This window comes from Ixodes scapularis, unplaced genomic scaffold (assembly GCF_016920785.2).
Source record: "Ixodes scapularis isolate PalLabHiFi unplaced genomic scaffold, ASM1692078v2 PGA_scaffold2__306_contigs__length_199485367, whole genome shotgun sequence".
Taxonomy (NCBI): Eukaryota; Metazoa; Arthropoda; class Arachnida; order Ixodida; family Ixodidae; genus Ixodes; species Ixodes scapularis.
The window spans coordinates 198,508,294-198,525,583 of record NW_024609857.1 but is presented as its reverse complement, the minus strand read 5'-3'; the positions used below and the strand labels follow the sequence as shown (position 1 = coordinate 198,525,583).

Here is a 17,290-nt window from a genome sequence, read left to right as displayed (position 1 = left end):
GATCCGAAAGTGCTCCACACTTGTGCCTTTAAAGCAACAAAAAAGCGGAAGATGCCAAGAAAAAATGAAAGCCTTTTACAACTCCCTGTAACACCGAATTAGAGCGCAGCTCTTGAGGAGGAGGAGGGAAGGGTACCGAGGAGAAGGTATATCCTTCCTCCCTCCTCCTCACCTCCTCATCCTGTCTGCTGCTCCTCCCTCCGAGCGGCGTCGCCGTTGCCTCACAAGGGTCACGTCACCTCACGGGGGTCACTTGACCCCTATGACGTCACGTGACGATGACGTTGACGTCGTCAGTGACGATGACGATGCCGATGATGTCGTCAGTGACGATGACGATGCGGGTGCCGATGACGTCATCAGTTACGTCACTGATGATGTCATCGGGCGATGATGATGCAAATGCCGATGACGTCATCAGTCATGTCACTGATGACGTCATCAGTGACGATGCCAATGATGTAATCAGTGACGTCACTGATGACGTCATCAGGGACGATGACGATGCGGATGCCGATGATGACGTCATCAGTGACGTCACTGATGACGTCATCAGTGACGTGACTGATGACATCATCAGTGACGATGCGGATGACGATGACATGAGTGACAATGACGATGCTGATGACGTCACTGATGACATCATCAGTTTTGTCACGCGTCCCATAATGCACTGCGCGGTTACGCCGAAGGCGACAGCGACGGCAACGCCGCTCAAGCCGGAAACAGGCGCCTAAGAGCTGCGCTCTAAAACTTGGCTGTCGTCTTGGCATTTTTCAAGCGTATATTAAATGCGTAGCATTTAGAACACCTTTCTCGCATCCACCTGAAATCGCCGCCTTTTGCGCACATTACGTACCGCACCGAATGAATTGTCTGTGAGCCTTAAAGGGCAACTCCGCTCAATTTTGAAAAATTTAGGCTTCCTAGTGATTCACATTCACAAAGTAATACTCAACAACTCTACGTCTTCGGATTCGCAAAATGTGGAATAATATTTGTGTAATCCTAATTTAAACATCAGCAGATACCGAAACCGAAACTTCGGTTGCGTCAGGCAACATCGGTCTCGGGTCGTCACAGTCATGGGCACCTCACGTCGAACCACGTGGTCTTGTGACGTTCGGGAGGGAGCGAGAAACAGGACACGGGCAGGTCGCTTTGCATGGCGTGGACGGTGATGGCCCGGGGGAGAGGGGGAAGGGGAGAGGACGAAAGAGGAGAAGGGGAGCGGAGAAACAGACCGATAAGCGCGCAGGGCAGCGGTGATCACGTGAACGCCCGGTCAGCCAACACCGGGAGGAGAAACTCATGACGTCATCGTTAAATTTCGCTCTGAAAAGTAAAAACAAGCAAAACGTGAGAATGAAGTATGCATGCCTCTGACGTAGTGGTTCAACGTTGGCCGCTCCAACTCCGTGGCATTGACTGCGCTGATGATTGCGCCTCGCGCCGCACGCTAGAGTTGGCAGATTTCGGCGACTTGGCTCGCTTGAAGGTTCGCTGGCCAGTTTATTAAATATATAGACGGAATTAGATTGTAATATTTGACATGGGGTCTTCCTATATGATACTGAAGAGGACTACATAGTTTTCTAAATATCAAAAATGAAGCGGAGTTGCCCTTTAACTCCCGGTCGGCCGTTGTGCAATGGCAGCTGGCTTCCTGTTGCTGCTGGGCCTGGTGCTCTTGTTTTGCAGCTGTCTCCCTCACTGTTCCCTTTTGATCCTGCTGCACCCACCGTTGTGGCTTCTGCACCGTTCTGGTGGAACACAATGCCCGCAAGCAAGATCCTCAGTGGCTTTGCTGCTGTCAAACGCACGCCCATCAAAGTCCAAGAGCAGATGGTGTGCTTCACGCTGCACTCTACATCGAGGCTACGTCTCTGACTTTCATGCAAAAGTGGCAAGAGCTGGCTCTAAATACGTTTGACATTTAGAGGTACCCCAGAAACCCTCCAAATCTACCAGTAGAATTCCGCTCAATTTCCCTCGAGGTTTCTTGGGAGGTTTTTTTTCTCGGGGTTTTCCTACCGATGGCTGCTAGCTTGGGACTTTGTTCGGACATCTTCCGATTAATGGTGTATGCAACGTCTTCCGATTTATACCTTACGGTCTGTTGAACGACCCCTCTGCAGATGTGCTGCAGCTGGTGTGCCGCAACTTGCGCCAGGGTAAGGGGGATGCGGTGATCCTGAGCAGGACCCTCCACGTTCTGGTGGCGGAAGGCTTCTACCAGGAGCATCTGGAAGAGGTGCTGGACGCCCTTGCCGGGTCCTTCGGCAGGCTCAGGTACTGCACGCTTGGGACATTCTCTCATTTTTAGGCCGGCTCGGACAGTTGCGTTTGAGCGGAATCAACTGCCTTATGACTGCTTGTAAATGCTTACGACGAGATGACGCACTGGCGTATTTCACAATTTTTTACGCATAGAGACACGCTGCTTTTAGGGCTTTTTTGTTTATAACTTGAGATTTAATTCGCGCAGCTTCGGCGCCCCGTAGCAGCAAGTGCTGCTACGAGGCGTGTTTTTCGTTATCATCCCTTTGACCTGTTTATGCAGCTGAAAGATGAATCTACTGGTGTAAAGACCACATGCCCAGGTAGTTAAAGGGGCAACAAGCGTGGGTTGGCAGTAGCAAAGAGTAAAGTTGAGCTGCATCCAAGTGCTCCGGAAACGCGGAAAAAGAAAGAGCGGAGTTAGAGTCGTGTCGGCATAATATCTCTCATTGCTGGTTCAACTTCTCCCATCGATTCAGCACTGCCGGGTTTTCTCGGTCGTCGTTTCAGTTTACGAGGTCCACAACCGCAGTAAGGTGAGAAGGTTGTGGGTGGTCTGCAATGAACGAGTGAGTTTCGTCAGCTAAAAGAAATGGGCCATAGGAATACTAATAGAATAATGAGACGCTAGGGAGTGCCTTACGTCTCTTTTACGTCGTACGTTGCTCTACGTTTTTTGTTTTGTACACTGTGCTTAATCACGGAATGGCGGATGTAGGTTCCGAAGGCCTTAGCTTACGCCAACATTACTAGGACGGCTCAGTTGCGAATGCCTTTGGAACACGAACCTCCAATAGCGTTCACAGGAACTGAGCCACTGGAACCCAAAGTCAATTAGAACGCCGCCCCTTAGCGGTCATTTCGTTCCGTTAGCTTGTTTGTAGTTTGTTGATTGCTGTACAGATTTTGTTTTGAGACAAGGGTGTCAGCAACAGTTCACTTTGCAGACAAAGGTAAAACTCGTTAGTGTTTACAGCGGAGCTGTTAAAGGCTAGTTTACCCAGTATCGTATCCGTGGACAAGTAGATGTCGACACAAAACTCCAGACATCTACCGCCGTCTGTGAGCGACAGTGGCAATCAGACAACCGGCTTGCCGGTTGTCTAATTGCTGCCATTGCTCATAGATGGCGGCAGCCTTCTAGCCTTTCCACTCTGGTTTTCACCAGAGTGGAAAAGCTGAATTTCTCTAGGCGTCGTCCTAGAAGTCGTCCTTGAGATAGTCCTAAACGTTGTTCTTGAGGTTGTGAGAAAGGTTATCCTCAAGGTCGTCCTAGAAGTCATCCTTGAGGTCTTCCTAGACGTCGTCTTTGAGGTCATCCTAGATGTCGTCCTCGAGGTCGTCCTAGAAGTCGTCCTTGAGGTAGTTCTAGACGTTGTCCTTGAGTTTGTCCTAGACGTCGTCCTTGAGGTTGTCGTAGATGTCCTCTAGGTGTGATCCTCGAGGTCGTCCTAGAAGTCATCCTAGACGTAGTCCTTGAGATCGTTCTAGAAGTAGTCCTTAAGGTAGTCCTAGACGTTGTCCTTGAGGTCGTCCTTGAGGTCATCCTAAACGTCGTCCTCGAGGTCGTCCTAGAAGTCCTTAATGTAGTCCTAGACGTCCTTGAGGTCGTCCTAGACGTCGTCCCTGAGGGGTTCGTAGGTGTCCTCTAGGCGTCATCCTTGAGGTTGTCCTAGAAGTCATCCTTGAGGTCGTCCTAGACGTCCTTGAGATCGTCCTAGACATTGTCCTCTAGACGTCAACCTAGACATCGTAAAGATAACAGGTTCGCTGGTCCTCCATCTTTATGTGAAATGGAAGGGCTCTAAATTTTTATTTGTTCTTCTCCATTCCAGTATGTATAGTTCCCAAAGTTGCCACTGCAGTCGCATGGTTCGGTACTTAAATAGGGGTTCAGCCACTTTTTCAAAGCAGGCACCTATGGCAGTTTCCCATTTAAGGTCTAGTAACGCCGGCTTGCGCCGTTGCTCGCATCCAAAGTAAGTGATGAAAAGCATACTTTTTACTTCTGCACGAATATTGAATAGTTTGGAATGTTGTCACGGATGACGAGTGAAGAAACAATGAATAACGGAGGAAACTAGATGTTTAATGGAGCAAATTTGTGCCAAAATAAAAGTACAATAATGGGCGTTGCCGGCGTCGATCTTGGCAAGGCAGTGGGATCGAGTGCTAGCGGAAGGCCGATCCGGCGCTGCATGCTGTCGCTGTTTTTATACACAGCTTATGTTCTTGGAGGATCTTGCACAGAAAATACAATACCACCGAGAATGCACTGGAAGTTTTGAGCAGGGGCAACGGAAGGCAAATCGCAGTATGAACGGCGGAATTCGAACCTGCGTGAGAGCCACTTGCACTAGAGCTCTGCACGGGGCCGGGCTAACCAGAAAGCCCGGGCCGTGCAGCACAGATTGTTTCTGGGTCCGGGCTGGGCTTGGGCAGTGGTGTAGCACACTTTCTAAAACGTTGAGACGAAAATGCTAACAAGTGAATAGTTTAGATATGATATAAACGAAAAAGCCAAAGTGCAAACTCGCTATGACAGCACTAATAAAATAATCTTTGGATCTTTGGACCAAGAAAGCCCACGAGGAGATACGCGGAATCCTGGGGATTCCATCGGCATAATGGGACAGATACCAGCAGGCAAGAAAACAAGGGCAGTCCTGTCACAGGGGACGGTACGATCGTCTTTCCCTTTTTGAACCCTCGAAGAAAAAAAAAAAGCCTTCTGCTTACCAAAGATAAGCTGCGTCTTATATTTGTGTAAGCTTTCAAATATTCACGACGTCACTCCGATATGACAGCGCCTTTCATGCAAATTAGTCAACAAATCAAATGCACCAACAACTTCCCGGGGCAGCTTTGAATTTAGGAGATGAGGCACGTTCTCACCGGGCCAGGCCTGATTGGGTAGGCATCCCATCAGGCCGGGTCCAGGTCGGGTAAGACCAAAAGTCGGCGGTCCCAAACTGGGCCTCAAAATTTGGGCCTGTGCAGTGCTCTAGCACGCACTGCCCATTCGACCATGCTCGCGGCATTACTCCCCCTTTGTTTGTCTAGCATCGTCCCGATGCTAGACAAACAAAAATAACGACACTAATAATAGTAAACAACAAAAATGCACGACGTGGACAACCTCGGGTTGCCACAATGTGCATTTTGTCGTTTACTTGTCATTTTTCATGTTGTGCATTTGCGGCGAATGACACACCTCAGGTGCGTCGTTCGACGCAACCCGAGGTTGCCACGAGCGACCTGGACAACCTCGGGTTGCGTTCCGTCGGGCAGCAGTTCACTTCAAGGTGGCAGAGAACCTCATAGGGTGAGAAGTAGCGTTTCAAGAGCATCTCACTGAGATGCTCCTGAAACAGCCATACCCGGCCTGCGGGCTGAGAGTGGACGTCGCGACGACAAATGTTGTACCATTGTGCGTGGACCCACTGGTGGTCTCAAATTCTGACTCTTGCGAGTTGACGAGCATTCTCTACTCTCTGAGGTATTGTTGGAGCATCGTCACCGCCATCCTCAATTGGCTCGTGAGGCGGCATGGTGTCGAGCGTGGCGGTAACTCTTCTGCAGTGTACCATCTCAAACAACGTGGCCCTAGTTGTTTCTTCAACCTCCGTGTTGTGTATGAAGATAATGTACGGTAGCACCTTGTTCCACGTCTACGTACACGGCAATGCTGTCAGTGATGGTCTTATTAAATTTCTCTCAGTTAGTTTGTCTGTAGACGGTACACAGTTGTCCCGCGATGGCTGGTGTGACTTAAACGAAGGATTTCTTGCAATAGCCGAGCCATAAAAGTGGACCCGCGGTCGGGACTTGTGGAGCGCCATGCCTATAAATTAAGGCGGGAGAATTGCACTGAAATGACACCTCTCAACCATATTAAACAGTCCTGGATGGTTGCTTATAACTACAAACGACAAGTACCTTTTATGCAAAACTGCACAAGGTAAACAATGCAGCAAAATCATGCTTCCATGCTCCCACATTTACTGGGTTATTCAAGGAGCGGCCAGGCTCTTTAAATCAACTGCAAGGTTTTGTTTCTTAACCTATTGCGCTACGATTTAGTGCAGTGTTGCCCACAGATGGTGCATTTCTTTCATAAAATTTGCAACGAGCAAACTTACCTGAGGAAAACGTAAGGAAAGAAAAAGGCTTAGCTCCTATGGAAACGCAGCGAAGCCACCGGTCTGCAAACAACACAGCGCCGCTTCGCATGTGAGACAAGAGATGGCGCAAGCGGTCGTGACTCCAACTGCCGCCAACGAACGAGCATACGTCGCCGAGAGCCAGCGTCTTTAGCAGACGATCGTTTCGACTCAAAAGCGCCGTGAGCTTTTCTGATATCTGTTGCCAATGCATTATTTTATCGTCCTTACTAATAAAACATATTGTATGGACCGATTAAAAAAATGGTTTGTCGCAATATTTTGACTCTTTTTAGGGTACTGATGTCGTCTGCTCCGCAGTTCCTTGTTGTTACCGCGCCTGTTTTTGTTTCTGCAACTGTCGCCGCCTGCGGAACTTGCGCCGATTTTGAGTCGAAAAGATTGTCTGCTAAAGATGCCGGCTCTCAGCGTCGTCTGCTCGTTCGTTGGTGAACGGTGGCGTCGCGACCGCTTGCGCCATCTCTTGTCTCCCATGCGAAACGGTGCCGTGTTGTTTGAAGACCGGTGGCTTCGCTGCGTTTCCATAGGAGCTAAGCCTTATTCTTTCTTTACTTTTTCCTCAGGTAAGTTCGCTCTTTGCAAATTTTACAAAAAAAATGCACCATCTGTGGGCAACGCTGCACAAAGTCGTAGCGCGATAGGTTAAGAAACCGAATTTTGTGGTCGATTTAAAGAGCCTGGCCGCTCCTTGAATCACTCGGGATTCGCTATGCGCAAGTCCGTTATTTGTTCCTTATTTTTCAACTGTCTCTTGTCTTAAATTATTTTGAACATCTATCTGCGAGACTGACCTTTCAGCATGCAACTTCAGATGCAGTAACACTCCCTACCGCCCGCATCCTTAAAAAAAAAAAAAAAGGAGAGCCAAGCGGTTTTGTGGAGATGTGAAAAAATGTTATTGTATATCTTTTTTACACCGTAATAATTTAAATATTTTCTGTAAAGATACCAAACCTTTGAACAGAACATGCATGTGCGGATAAAAGAAGTCTATTTGTTCTTTAAATTTTATTTTCTTGGCTTTCAGACAACAGTGGGTACTTTTTTAATTTTTTTTGCAAAATAGCAGTTTTCACCAAAATATGTCTTTGCCTGGAAACAAAAACTGACTGCATCAATTAAGAACTTGCGATAGCCGATATAAATCACTCTGAAATTATCAATATCTTTGTTGTGATAAGCTCGAGAAAAATATAAAATGTTTAAGATAGTCATTATTCATTCTTAATGGGGTATATTCTACAATACAGTCGAACCTCGATATAACGAACTTTAATGTAACGAAATCCTCGATTTAACGAAGTATTTTATTTTTCATAATTTCTTGCCCATAGACTCCATGTATTTTTAGTCTCTATATAACAAAGTCTATTTTGCTGCTACTTCAATATAACGAAGCGCCATTGCCATAGAAGGCAATAAATAAATATTCTAAAAAACAACTTCGCAAAAAAATTGTGGTTAAATAAAAAAATTATGCGCAAACGCGAGCGCTTGGTAGGTTACTTCACGGGGACAGGCCTTCCAACGTTCTTAGGCTGCCCGAGGATGCGGCGCCGGTAGCGCCGGTGAGGCGTGGGGCAAAGCGGATTCCGTGGGGCTGGCCAGAAAATGCCGAGCATAAAGTTAACACGGCATAGCAGCATCACCACTGACATTCACTGATCATCATAGTTCACTGTACCGCGGGTAGCGCGGGAGCCAACTTCAGCGGGGGAGCAACGTGATGGCGCGACCGCGCGGGCAGTGCCATCTAGGAGAAGATCGAGAAGACCGATTATCGTCTTGCGAGCGTGATGTAAAGCAAAGGCGCAAGCGCACTGTGGGCGCAAGGGTGCAAGTAAACTGTGCGGTCAAGAGTGCTGTGTAGGTTGGAAACATTGGCACCGCCTAAACTAAACAGCTTTATTTTTCAACCGGGCGGTTCACTCACGTGTTTGCTGCCATAAGGAAACATAAAGTTCTTTTTTTGGATGAGAAAGCAAACGTTTTGGACGCCATCCTGAAGAAACTGCCGAGATCACGAGCACTCGGGAAGTGCTCGACGCAATGGACGTACTGAGGAGGTACACGGCGTCGCATGGGCAGCAGGATGCCGTGCAAGCGCTCTGGGCGCTCGAAAGCCGTATGACGCTGCTGCTACTGTCGGACAAGGCGCAAGCAAAACTCGCGGACTACTTTGCCCCTAAATAAATGTCATTTTCGGTGAGTTTTCATACCCGTAAAATGTTTCGGAATTTTTTTTTTTGCATGCTAAAGCCAAATTTTGATTTAGCGAAATTTCAATGTAACGAAGTAAATTGCGAATTTTACCGACTTCGTTACATCGAGGTTCAACTGTATATTGAATATTAAAAAAAAAGAAAAAAAAAAAAGAAAGCCGTTTACAACTCCCTTTAACGCCGAACTAGAGCGTAGCTCTTGAGGGGGAGTAGGGAAGGGTACTGAGGGAGGGGGGTCACGTGACCCCCCCCAGAGAAATTTTTTCGTTAAATTTAGTGGAGAAATTTTTCCGCTCGATTTAGCGGGGAAAATTTTCCACTAAATCTAGCGGGGAAATTTTCCGCTAGATTTGGCGGGGAAATTTTTTTTGCTAGATTTAGCGGGGAAATTTACCCATAATGCACCGCGCGGTTATGCCGACGGCGACACCGCTCAAGCCGGAAACAAGTGCCTAAGAGCTGCGCTCTAAAAAAAAAAAAAATGTATGGGAGCTCGGCCGTGTTTTTTTATCGAGATTACGAATGATTCATCTAATAGGGAACAAATTATTAAAAACTAAAATCCGTGTCGCAAAATAATACTTTTTGAACCCAAAAATAAGGAGTTTGAGAGAATGTCCCCGCAGTGTATCAAAGCTGTTCAATTGATCATCAACTTCAATTTTTTCTTTATGAAAAATAATTTGGTAGCCTAGAACTTAGTCTGCCTCAACGGGTGACTTGTCTTGCAGGTGTAGATGAGCGATTTAGCCAGTGCAGCACAACTGCTAGCCTGGGGTCTTTAACGTACACCACGCAGTAGTTATACACCACCGCACGCCAGTACGATGCTCATCCAGATCGAAACGGGCAGGGGTGGGGATTGAACCCAGGATCTCTGGGTTCTGCAGCGCGAGCTTTCGCTCCACGTGCTCTGAGCGGGTGTGCACTAGCCCGCTCGGCCACCGATCCCCCCTTGTGCTTTATATACGGCATGACTTTAGTGTGTTCTCACAAAATAAAGCTGTGACAGACTGTACCAACCTTGCGAGTCAAAGTTTGCTGCCGCTTTGCACTTATTAAAGCCTCGTTGGCAGTCTGGGTACTTCGGGACTACCAAGGTTTGTCTCTAAGCCTCTCCGTTCCGATGGGAGGCAGCCAATTATACGAGCTCTATGCCACCAGTGGCTCGCTTTTTAGTTTAAATATAAAATTTAAATGACCCGAGGCAAAGTGGTTTTTCCCCCAAAAAGTTCTACATCACCTCCCAACATAGTGCAATGGACGCCACGAGCCATGTTGACCAGCCTAGCACTTCATCTGTGCCATGAGGCTTGGCACTCCACGCGTCGCACCACCCAGCTGGGAGGTCACGTTACACACTCGGAGAAACGGAGTGACCCTGGTGGAGTGGCCTCTGTGGTGGAGTGGATAGTAATACCACTCGAGCAAACTTCGGGGGACCTCGAGGAAAAGATTGCTTAATAACTGAAAGTTCACTCTGGGGAATGCGTTAGTCACAATGGCATTTAGCTGGGGAATTTTGTGTGAGATTTTTATCCGAGTAGTTGGTTCAATTGGAGTTCCTTTGAGCAATATTTCATTGTAGTTGAGCTAAAAGTGAGAAGAGACCTTGAAAGTGGGAAGGTCCATACTGATGGCAGGGTCTGCTGGTGTCTTTCGGCGGAGTTTCTCTGCGAGAGGGGAGACCGATTTCCCCAGCCAGTCTGGCTACGCCGCCGCTGCCGCGGTGCACTGGAGCAACTTTAGTCTCTCTACACGTGCGACAATCTCGCTACCACCGTGCGCGTACGGAGTACGATCTGTCTCGTGCACTGCCGCCTGCCTCCCGCGCACTGAAGGCACGGCGGCTTCGCGCATCTGCTGGACGCTTGCCAAGATGGGTCTGCTGCGTTCCGGACAGGTGCAGACACGTTAAGGGGTCTGTCTCCGCAGGGAGACCGGGGGCGGCAGCCTGATGGCTCCGCAGCTGGCCGCCCTTCTGGAGGTGTGCCGGCGTCTGGGTGCCAGCCGGCGCCACCTACTGTGCTCCGTGGGGGAGCCCATCCTCCGCAGCCTCCTCGTCCTGTGCACCTGGAACTCCCTGCAACTCAAGGTGTGTACGGTTTCTTGCTCTCTCGCACGTTCCGAGGCCTTGACGCCTCGCGAAAGCTCGGGCCGTAAATTCTGCTCGTGGCTGCGAGCTCCGATTTTGGTTTAGCCATTTTTCGACGCATCCCCTGACTTTTGCAGTTTTTTTACTCTCGCAGAACTGGCATCAGTCCAGGAAACTGAGCATGATCTCAATTTTGGCGGTGTCGGCCTACGTGTATGGTGGTAATTATAAGGAAGTGCCCGCCATAACGCAATACCGAGCGCACCACGGGGTGTTGCTATTTGTTATGTTTTTTGTGAACTGTAAACATTATGCTTGCATAATCTTTCACATTGCTGGGGCTACTTGTGGCTTTAAAATTTCCTCCCATGCACGTGATACTCGCAGGTGGTTGCTTTGCACATTGGCTGCTCTGGCAGTAGTGGAAATTGGGAGTGTCGGCTCTTTTGATTCAGACACTTAACGCTTCTTGAGATTCAATTCGGAGGTTGAGAGTTTATCATCGATGAAGAAGCTTTCTAAAGTGCCTCCGATTTGGAATCTGAAATCATCAGAATGTCATCGGAGCAGACGCACCAAATTGAAACCGAATGAAAGAAGGGTGAAAACTTTACCCTCAATATTTTTTTTTAATGTTTTTAAACTTATCTAGCGGGTGCGCATACAAGCATCGTATGCGCTCCCGCTAGATAATTAAGAAAAAACTTGTACATTAGCCCTTTCTCTATAGTACAGTCAATCGCCTTTGCCTCTACCACAAAAAGGCCCGTTTAATGAAATACTAAAATAAATTACCGGCCAGTCCCCCATGTGTTCAGTATGTTTCTCTGACTACAACAAATTCCTGTTTGACAAATATTTCTGGTTAAGGAAGCAATTGCACGGCCCCACAAAGCAAAAATGACCGGTATTACAAATTTTCTAGCTTGAAAGTAATAGAGTTTACGTAAATTGTCGCTCGCAGGTGACGCGCGTAGAGAACAGAAGTACTGCAGCAGCGGTTGTTGACACCGCTGTCGCACTGCCTTCGCCGCACCCCTCTGCTGTCGCTGTGCCGCATGTTTTCGGTATCAACTACCGTATTTACTCGCATTATTTGCACACTTTTGTTTTAGTATCTGTCATCAGAAAGGGGGTGCGCAAACTACGCGGATATTTTGCGACATGCTTTAGCCCCCCCAGTCTGAGAACTGGGGGGGCAAGCACCCACCTTGCTCCCCCGGTTGGTACAAACATGATTCCGTTCATCCCTGAGCTGACAATACGGTGGCAGCTACGCACATGCCGGACCAATCAGCCGCCTTGCTTTCATCACCTGATCTCATTCTCTCCGCGTGGGTACGCGGGAGGGAGCGTGATCATGTGGCAAAAGTGTTGCTGGCCCACAACTTTACACGTAGCTTCCACAGCACTGATAATTTAGGGGTGAACGGGGTGGGGAACGCAATCTTTGTCCAAATTTTGAGTGACGGGCTAATCTTCTAGGGGGGAAATGGCGGTGTCTGGGTACACAAAGGAGGGTCTAAGCAACAAGGGAGTTCCTCCTTTCCCTCTTCTTGAACTGCATGGTACTCTGCGCAATTTGTGAGTTAAGGAGGAAAGCTACGAAGGAAAAAGTCGAAAAATCGTTTCATGGCCCCTTTATTCTGCAGCGCCAGCTTTCATTCCACATGCTCTAAGCTACAATGCACCAGCAGACTCGGCCGCCGTTCCCTCTTTTGATAAGTCAATTGTGAACGTACAACACCTCGTTTCTGATGTCACTCAGAAAGGAGGTTTTGTACGTACAGTAAAACCTCGTTATAACAAAATGGGATATAACAAACTAATGGATATAACAAAGCAATCATAATTCCCCTTGCTTGCTATTAGGGAAGAAATGAACATTGGCTATAACAAACTAATGGTTATAACGAAATAATTACGGTCGCTCCTTCAACTTTGTTATAACGAGGTTTTCCTGTAATACTACACTTCGAATGTTGCGGAGGTGCGTCAATATGCGATAGCACAAATTTGGTTTTGCGTGATTCATTTCTCGCGCTCAAATACTACGACGAAGTTAAATGTACTACATAAAATTTCACCGGTCCCGCGGACTTGGTTATAAAGACGTTTCACTGTGTTACTCTAATTACTGGACAAGCTATGCTTTGGAGTGAGGACACTTCGCCATCTTGTTGCCTCAAATGACGGTGGTCAGTTATCTCAAGCCTCATCTCAAATCGCAGGAAACGGTTTTCCGCCCCCTGGAAAGGTTCAAACGGTCTGCGGCGAAGCAAAACGATGCCGCCTGAACTTCCCGCTGCCCCGTCTAAAGCGCAGGAAGTGGCGTTGGACTTTGCCGCAGGAGCTGGCGCTGGAGTTCCTGGCCCTGCAGCTGAGTCTGCACCACCCCGCGGGGTGCGCCTCCCAGTCGGGGAGCGGGCAGGGCGCGGACGACGGAGACGGCCTCTGGAGGGCCCTGCTCGGGGAGTGGCACGTGCTGCTCTTGCAGATGCTCAAGCAGAGCTCTACATCTTCCACCACTCTTACTGCGTGAGTGACACACTCTAGAGCTCCTCTCTAGAAGGTTTTACCGTGTCGGTTTTGCGATGAACTCGGCAAGAGGTTGTAATGGTGACTGGCAAATCCTAAAAATAAGTATCTTCGTATTCAATCCTCGAATAGAACACGAAGGCTATAAAGAACTTTATTTTTGCCAACACAATATTTGTCAGGCGTGAGATCGAGGAATATCTCGCAGGCTCCAAAATGTATGATTGGGAGTGGTACGCTATTTATTAGTTACCATGGGGTCATGTATTCGCGTGGCATTTTCCGGAGACATCTTTTCTTGCTGCGTGCTGTCGAGGTGCGACCCGAGATGCTTAACTCTCGGTACTAATGACGCGTCGTTCGCAACAGATCCTGCGAGTGAAGGAATTGGCTGTTGCAGGCGGCATTATAGTTACTTTCTCTTACAAACTTTTTAAGCAAGATCAAAATGGCACGCACATGCTCAAACGAGACCACTACCTCTTTTTTTCTTCACGTATGTAGCAGCCGCAACAGATTCTGTGTTCTAAGGCTTCTTCTTTACCATATCTTTATTTATTTCAAGATACTGTTAACCCCTCTTGGGGTCATTACAGGAGAGGGTATAGAAAAACGTATGGTAATAAACAGCAGCAGCAAAACGAAAACACCGCATATACATTACAGGAGACTGTGGAGTATACAGAAATAAACAACAGCAGGAAAACGAGAAACACCGCATCAACAAGTATAATTTGCAATCATATTACAACGACAATATTATTAAACTAGCAAACGGCATGCACCACTCAATAGTATCAACGAAGAAACTAGTTCTGTAAGCGCTTCAAATTATTTAAAAACTCTGTAAGGGAACTTGAGTTCACAATTTCCTGTGGTAGAAGGTTCCATTCATCTATTGTTTGAAAAAAAAGAGAATATTGAAATACATTAACTCTGCTTTGAAAAGGCTGGATCATTTTAGAATGCTTGTTTGTTAGAATTCGACTTATACGGGGTTTCAAATCTGGCTACCGCATGACCTCGAACGATGGGCTCGCATTAAACGTTAAAGAAAGTATCCTGTATGATCCATCCGAGATTGTTTGTCATTAATTTTAAGCGTTTCCCATTCATTCTAATACTCAAATATCAAAAAAGATATTTGGAATAAACCGTAACATATTTGATTTGGTATTCGATTGGAGTAATGTACCAAACTGGTCGCCGAGCAACTCGGTTCGATTGGCATTTGAAGCTATTGGTTGGAGCGATGGTTTTGAGCCCCGAGTTGTATTGGGGCCCAGGCCCGAGGCGAGCCTGCGGCGGGTGCAGGTGTGGCTGGTCTCGGAGTCCCTGCACCAGCTGACCGGAGCGGGGAAGCCGTGCGGGGCCCTGCCGGATGCCGTGGACTCCCTCTGCACACAGAGCCCCAACAGGGAAGCCCTGCCCTGGTGTGTGCCCGAGGAAGGGAGCCATCTGGGGGTTCTCTTTGTCTCAAAAGCAACGGGTCGGGCAGATCGGCGCCCTTTTGGTGAACCGACTCTACCTTCGTGCTACATCCTCTAAAGAATTGGTCGGCTCTACGGTAGCCTGTTTATGGGGTCACAGTTATAGTTTTGTTTTGATCTAAAACTGGCTCGGCAATTTAGGGGAATTCGTATTGTGCAGGGATGAAAGCTTCCTACAGACATGAACAGCCTAAGAATGCAGCAGAAGCTCTGCCTCCAAAGCGCGCTTGTGGCCTTGCATCTCGCTTTGGCTGCGCCGATGGATTACTGAAGATAGAGAGCTTGCACTGGAGGCTTGTACTGCACTCTTATCCTGTTGCCGACCATTAATTGGGCAGCCTAGCGGTGCACCCTGGCTGTCGAAGTAAGGCTGGCTTAGCTGCTCGCAGGCAGTGCTTATTGAACTTTTTGAAGCAGTCGGAGCTCTTTCATAAAGTGGCAAAACTGCACTGTCAAGCAGTGCAGAACAGATGCTGAAGGCAATGACAAGTTTTTCTGGAAACAGTCTTTTCACACTGAAAAGCTTATCTACCGTCTATGCTGAGTACTCTCTTAAATGACTCCTGGGTCCCCATCCACAGTCAGGAAGAAGCACAAATGCTGACTGTCACTGATAATGCTTTAATGGTGACTGATCGAAATTAATAACAGAATATTCTAACTTTTGTCTTCGTCGTACCTCTTACATCACCGAAGCTTTTTTTTCTTCTCATTCTTTTCTTTTTACTTTCATTTGTCGAAGATTAAACAAGCCTAAGACAGGTGGCTATGTTTTCGTCGAACTCTGGGTTGGCCACAAAGGGAGACCACAATGTTGCGAGTGTTTCTGTTTTCTCGTAGATGTGTCACCTGTATTGGTGGGGCGACGCCACCGTCACAGTTGAAGTATTTTCTTCTTATTTGATCTTTGTAAGTGCAGTTTCAGAACTCTGTCATGTAATGTCTGGGATGCTTGGGCTGCACATTAAAATCATGAAATAAAATTTAGAAGGTAATTGCAGTGTCTCTTAGACGATTTTTAAAAGAAAAAACACGAGTGCAAGTTGTCTCTGCGTAGTTAACTTACTGATCCGAGCTCGTGCTTGTTTCCCGGACTGCATATTTGTTCCCTTCACTAGTTGCAAACCGTGAACAACAACTGTCGGAGCCACATTTTTGGCATAGGCTATTGGGCGTCCCCAGCCTGTGAATGAGGGCGTCCTGGCGGTTGACTGGTTGCGCCGTGTGTGCTGTCCGTGCAGGCTGGAAGTGTTGGCCTGCTACCTGTGGAAGTTCCCCGAGACGGCAGCGCACGCGGTCACCTCCCTGAGGAAGCTGTTGGAGTTCCTCACCCAGTGTTACTCGGCCTGCAAGCTGTGAGTGCCCTCAGCCGCCCTACTCTGCGGGAAGCCGGCTCCCAGGTCTCAACGGGTTAGAGCCAAACGGGGCTAGAAAAAATGTATGGTAAATTGCTAGGCAATTGTGTTGCATACGTGAAACATTTTAGCATTACAAACGTCTATATCATTGTTTACCAGCTCGTCTAGCCTGTTCAGCCAGATGCCTACGTCCACAGCGCCTTTCATCGGATAATCTAATGTGCGGCACAAATAGTCTTGATACGATAAACCTGGCGATCTTCTAGAACCTTCTAACTAGTGATGAACCAAACTTTTGCCGAATAGAAAACCAAAGTTTTGCCTAACTTTTCTGAAGATTCCGCAAAAATACCGTATTTACTTGCATAATAAACGTGCTCGCATAATAAACGCACCCCCCACAATGGGCATCAATATTTTGACTTTTTTATTTCCCTCCCGTAATGAACGCACGTCCCATTTTCGGATTTGCGAGTCTCAAATTGCGTCCAATTTAGCAAGCCACCAAGCCAGTTTTCTTTTGCCGCCAAGCGGTCAGGCCAAGTCAAGCCAAGTCAAGCCAAGTCAACCCAAGCCAGGCTGCTCTCTTAATGGCTGCAAGTGTGTAGTTGCGGTAACTATGGAACTGATAAACCGTGAAACCGAGTGTCGCGCACACTTCACGAAGCTTGGGTCGAGGAATTGCCGAGCCCCGATCATTCTTCGCCCATCGGATGCATTGATGTCAACAAACAACACATCGTGTGTGGTCCTTTTTCGGACAGTGAAATCGTGAAAGTGGTTAGGCCTAATTTCACATACTCCGCGTGAATGCGTTTATTTAATCCGCAACAGAACGGCACAGCGAGGTGCACGCTGTGCTGTAGGCTGAGAGTGTCTGGTAGCCTCTCCATGAACAAAACTTTATCCATGCGAGAGGGCTTCAAGGGTCGGCGGTTGGACTTCGTACGAGTTCTTGTCTCCGTGAACAAAACTTGATCCCTGCAGCTTTGGAGCCCGGGGGTTGAACTTAGAGTTCTTATACGCGTAGTCGCGGATATACCTGAGCGTGCCCGCTGGATACTAGTAATATATATTGCCTAAGAACAGTCGTGTTGCTTTTAGTGCTGAGTGAGCTTTGTAG

The 17,290-nt window shown here is 47.8% G+C and overlaps 1 protein-coding gene across 1 annotated transcript in view; it reads left to right on the top strand.

The window, feature by feature from the left end:
- LOC8039133 (serine-protein kinase ATM) overlaps window positions 1-17,290 on the top strand; it is a 397,758-nt gene that overhangs the window by 55,216 nt on the left and 325,252 nt on the right. The window contains exons 5-9 of the mRNA XM_040208992.3: window positions 2,139-2,292; window positions 10,622-10,781; window positions 13,132-13,319; window positions 14,606-14,752; window positions 16,051-16,164. Coding sequence (XP_040064926.2) covers window positions 2,139-2,292; window positions 10,622-10,781; window positions 13,132-13,319; window positions 14,606-14,752; window positions 16,051-16,164 — 763 coding nt within the window. The remainder of the gene's footprint in view (window positions 1-2,138; window positions 2,293-10,621; window positions 10,782-13,131; window positions 13,320-14,605; window positions 14,753-16,050; window positions 16,165-17,290) is intronic.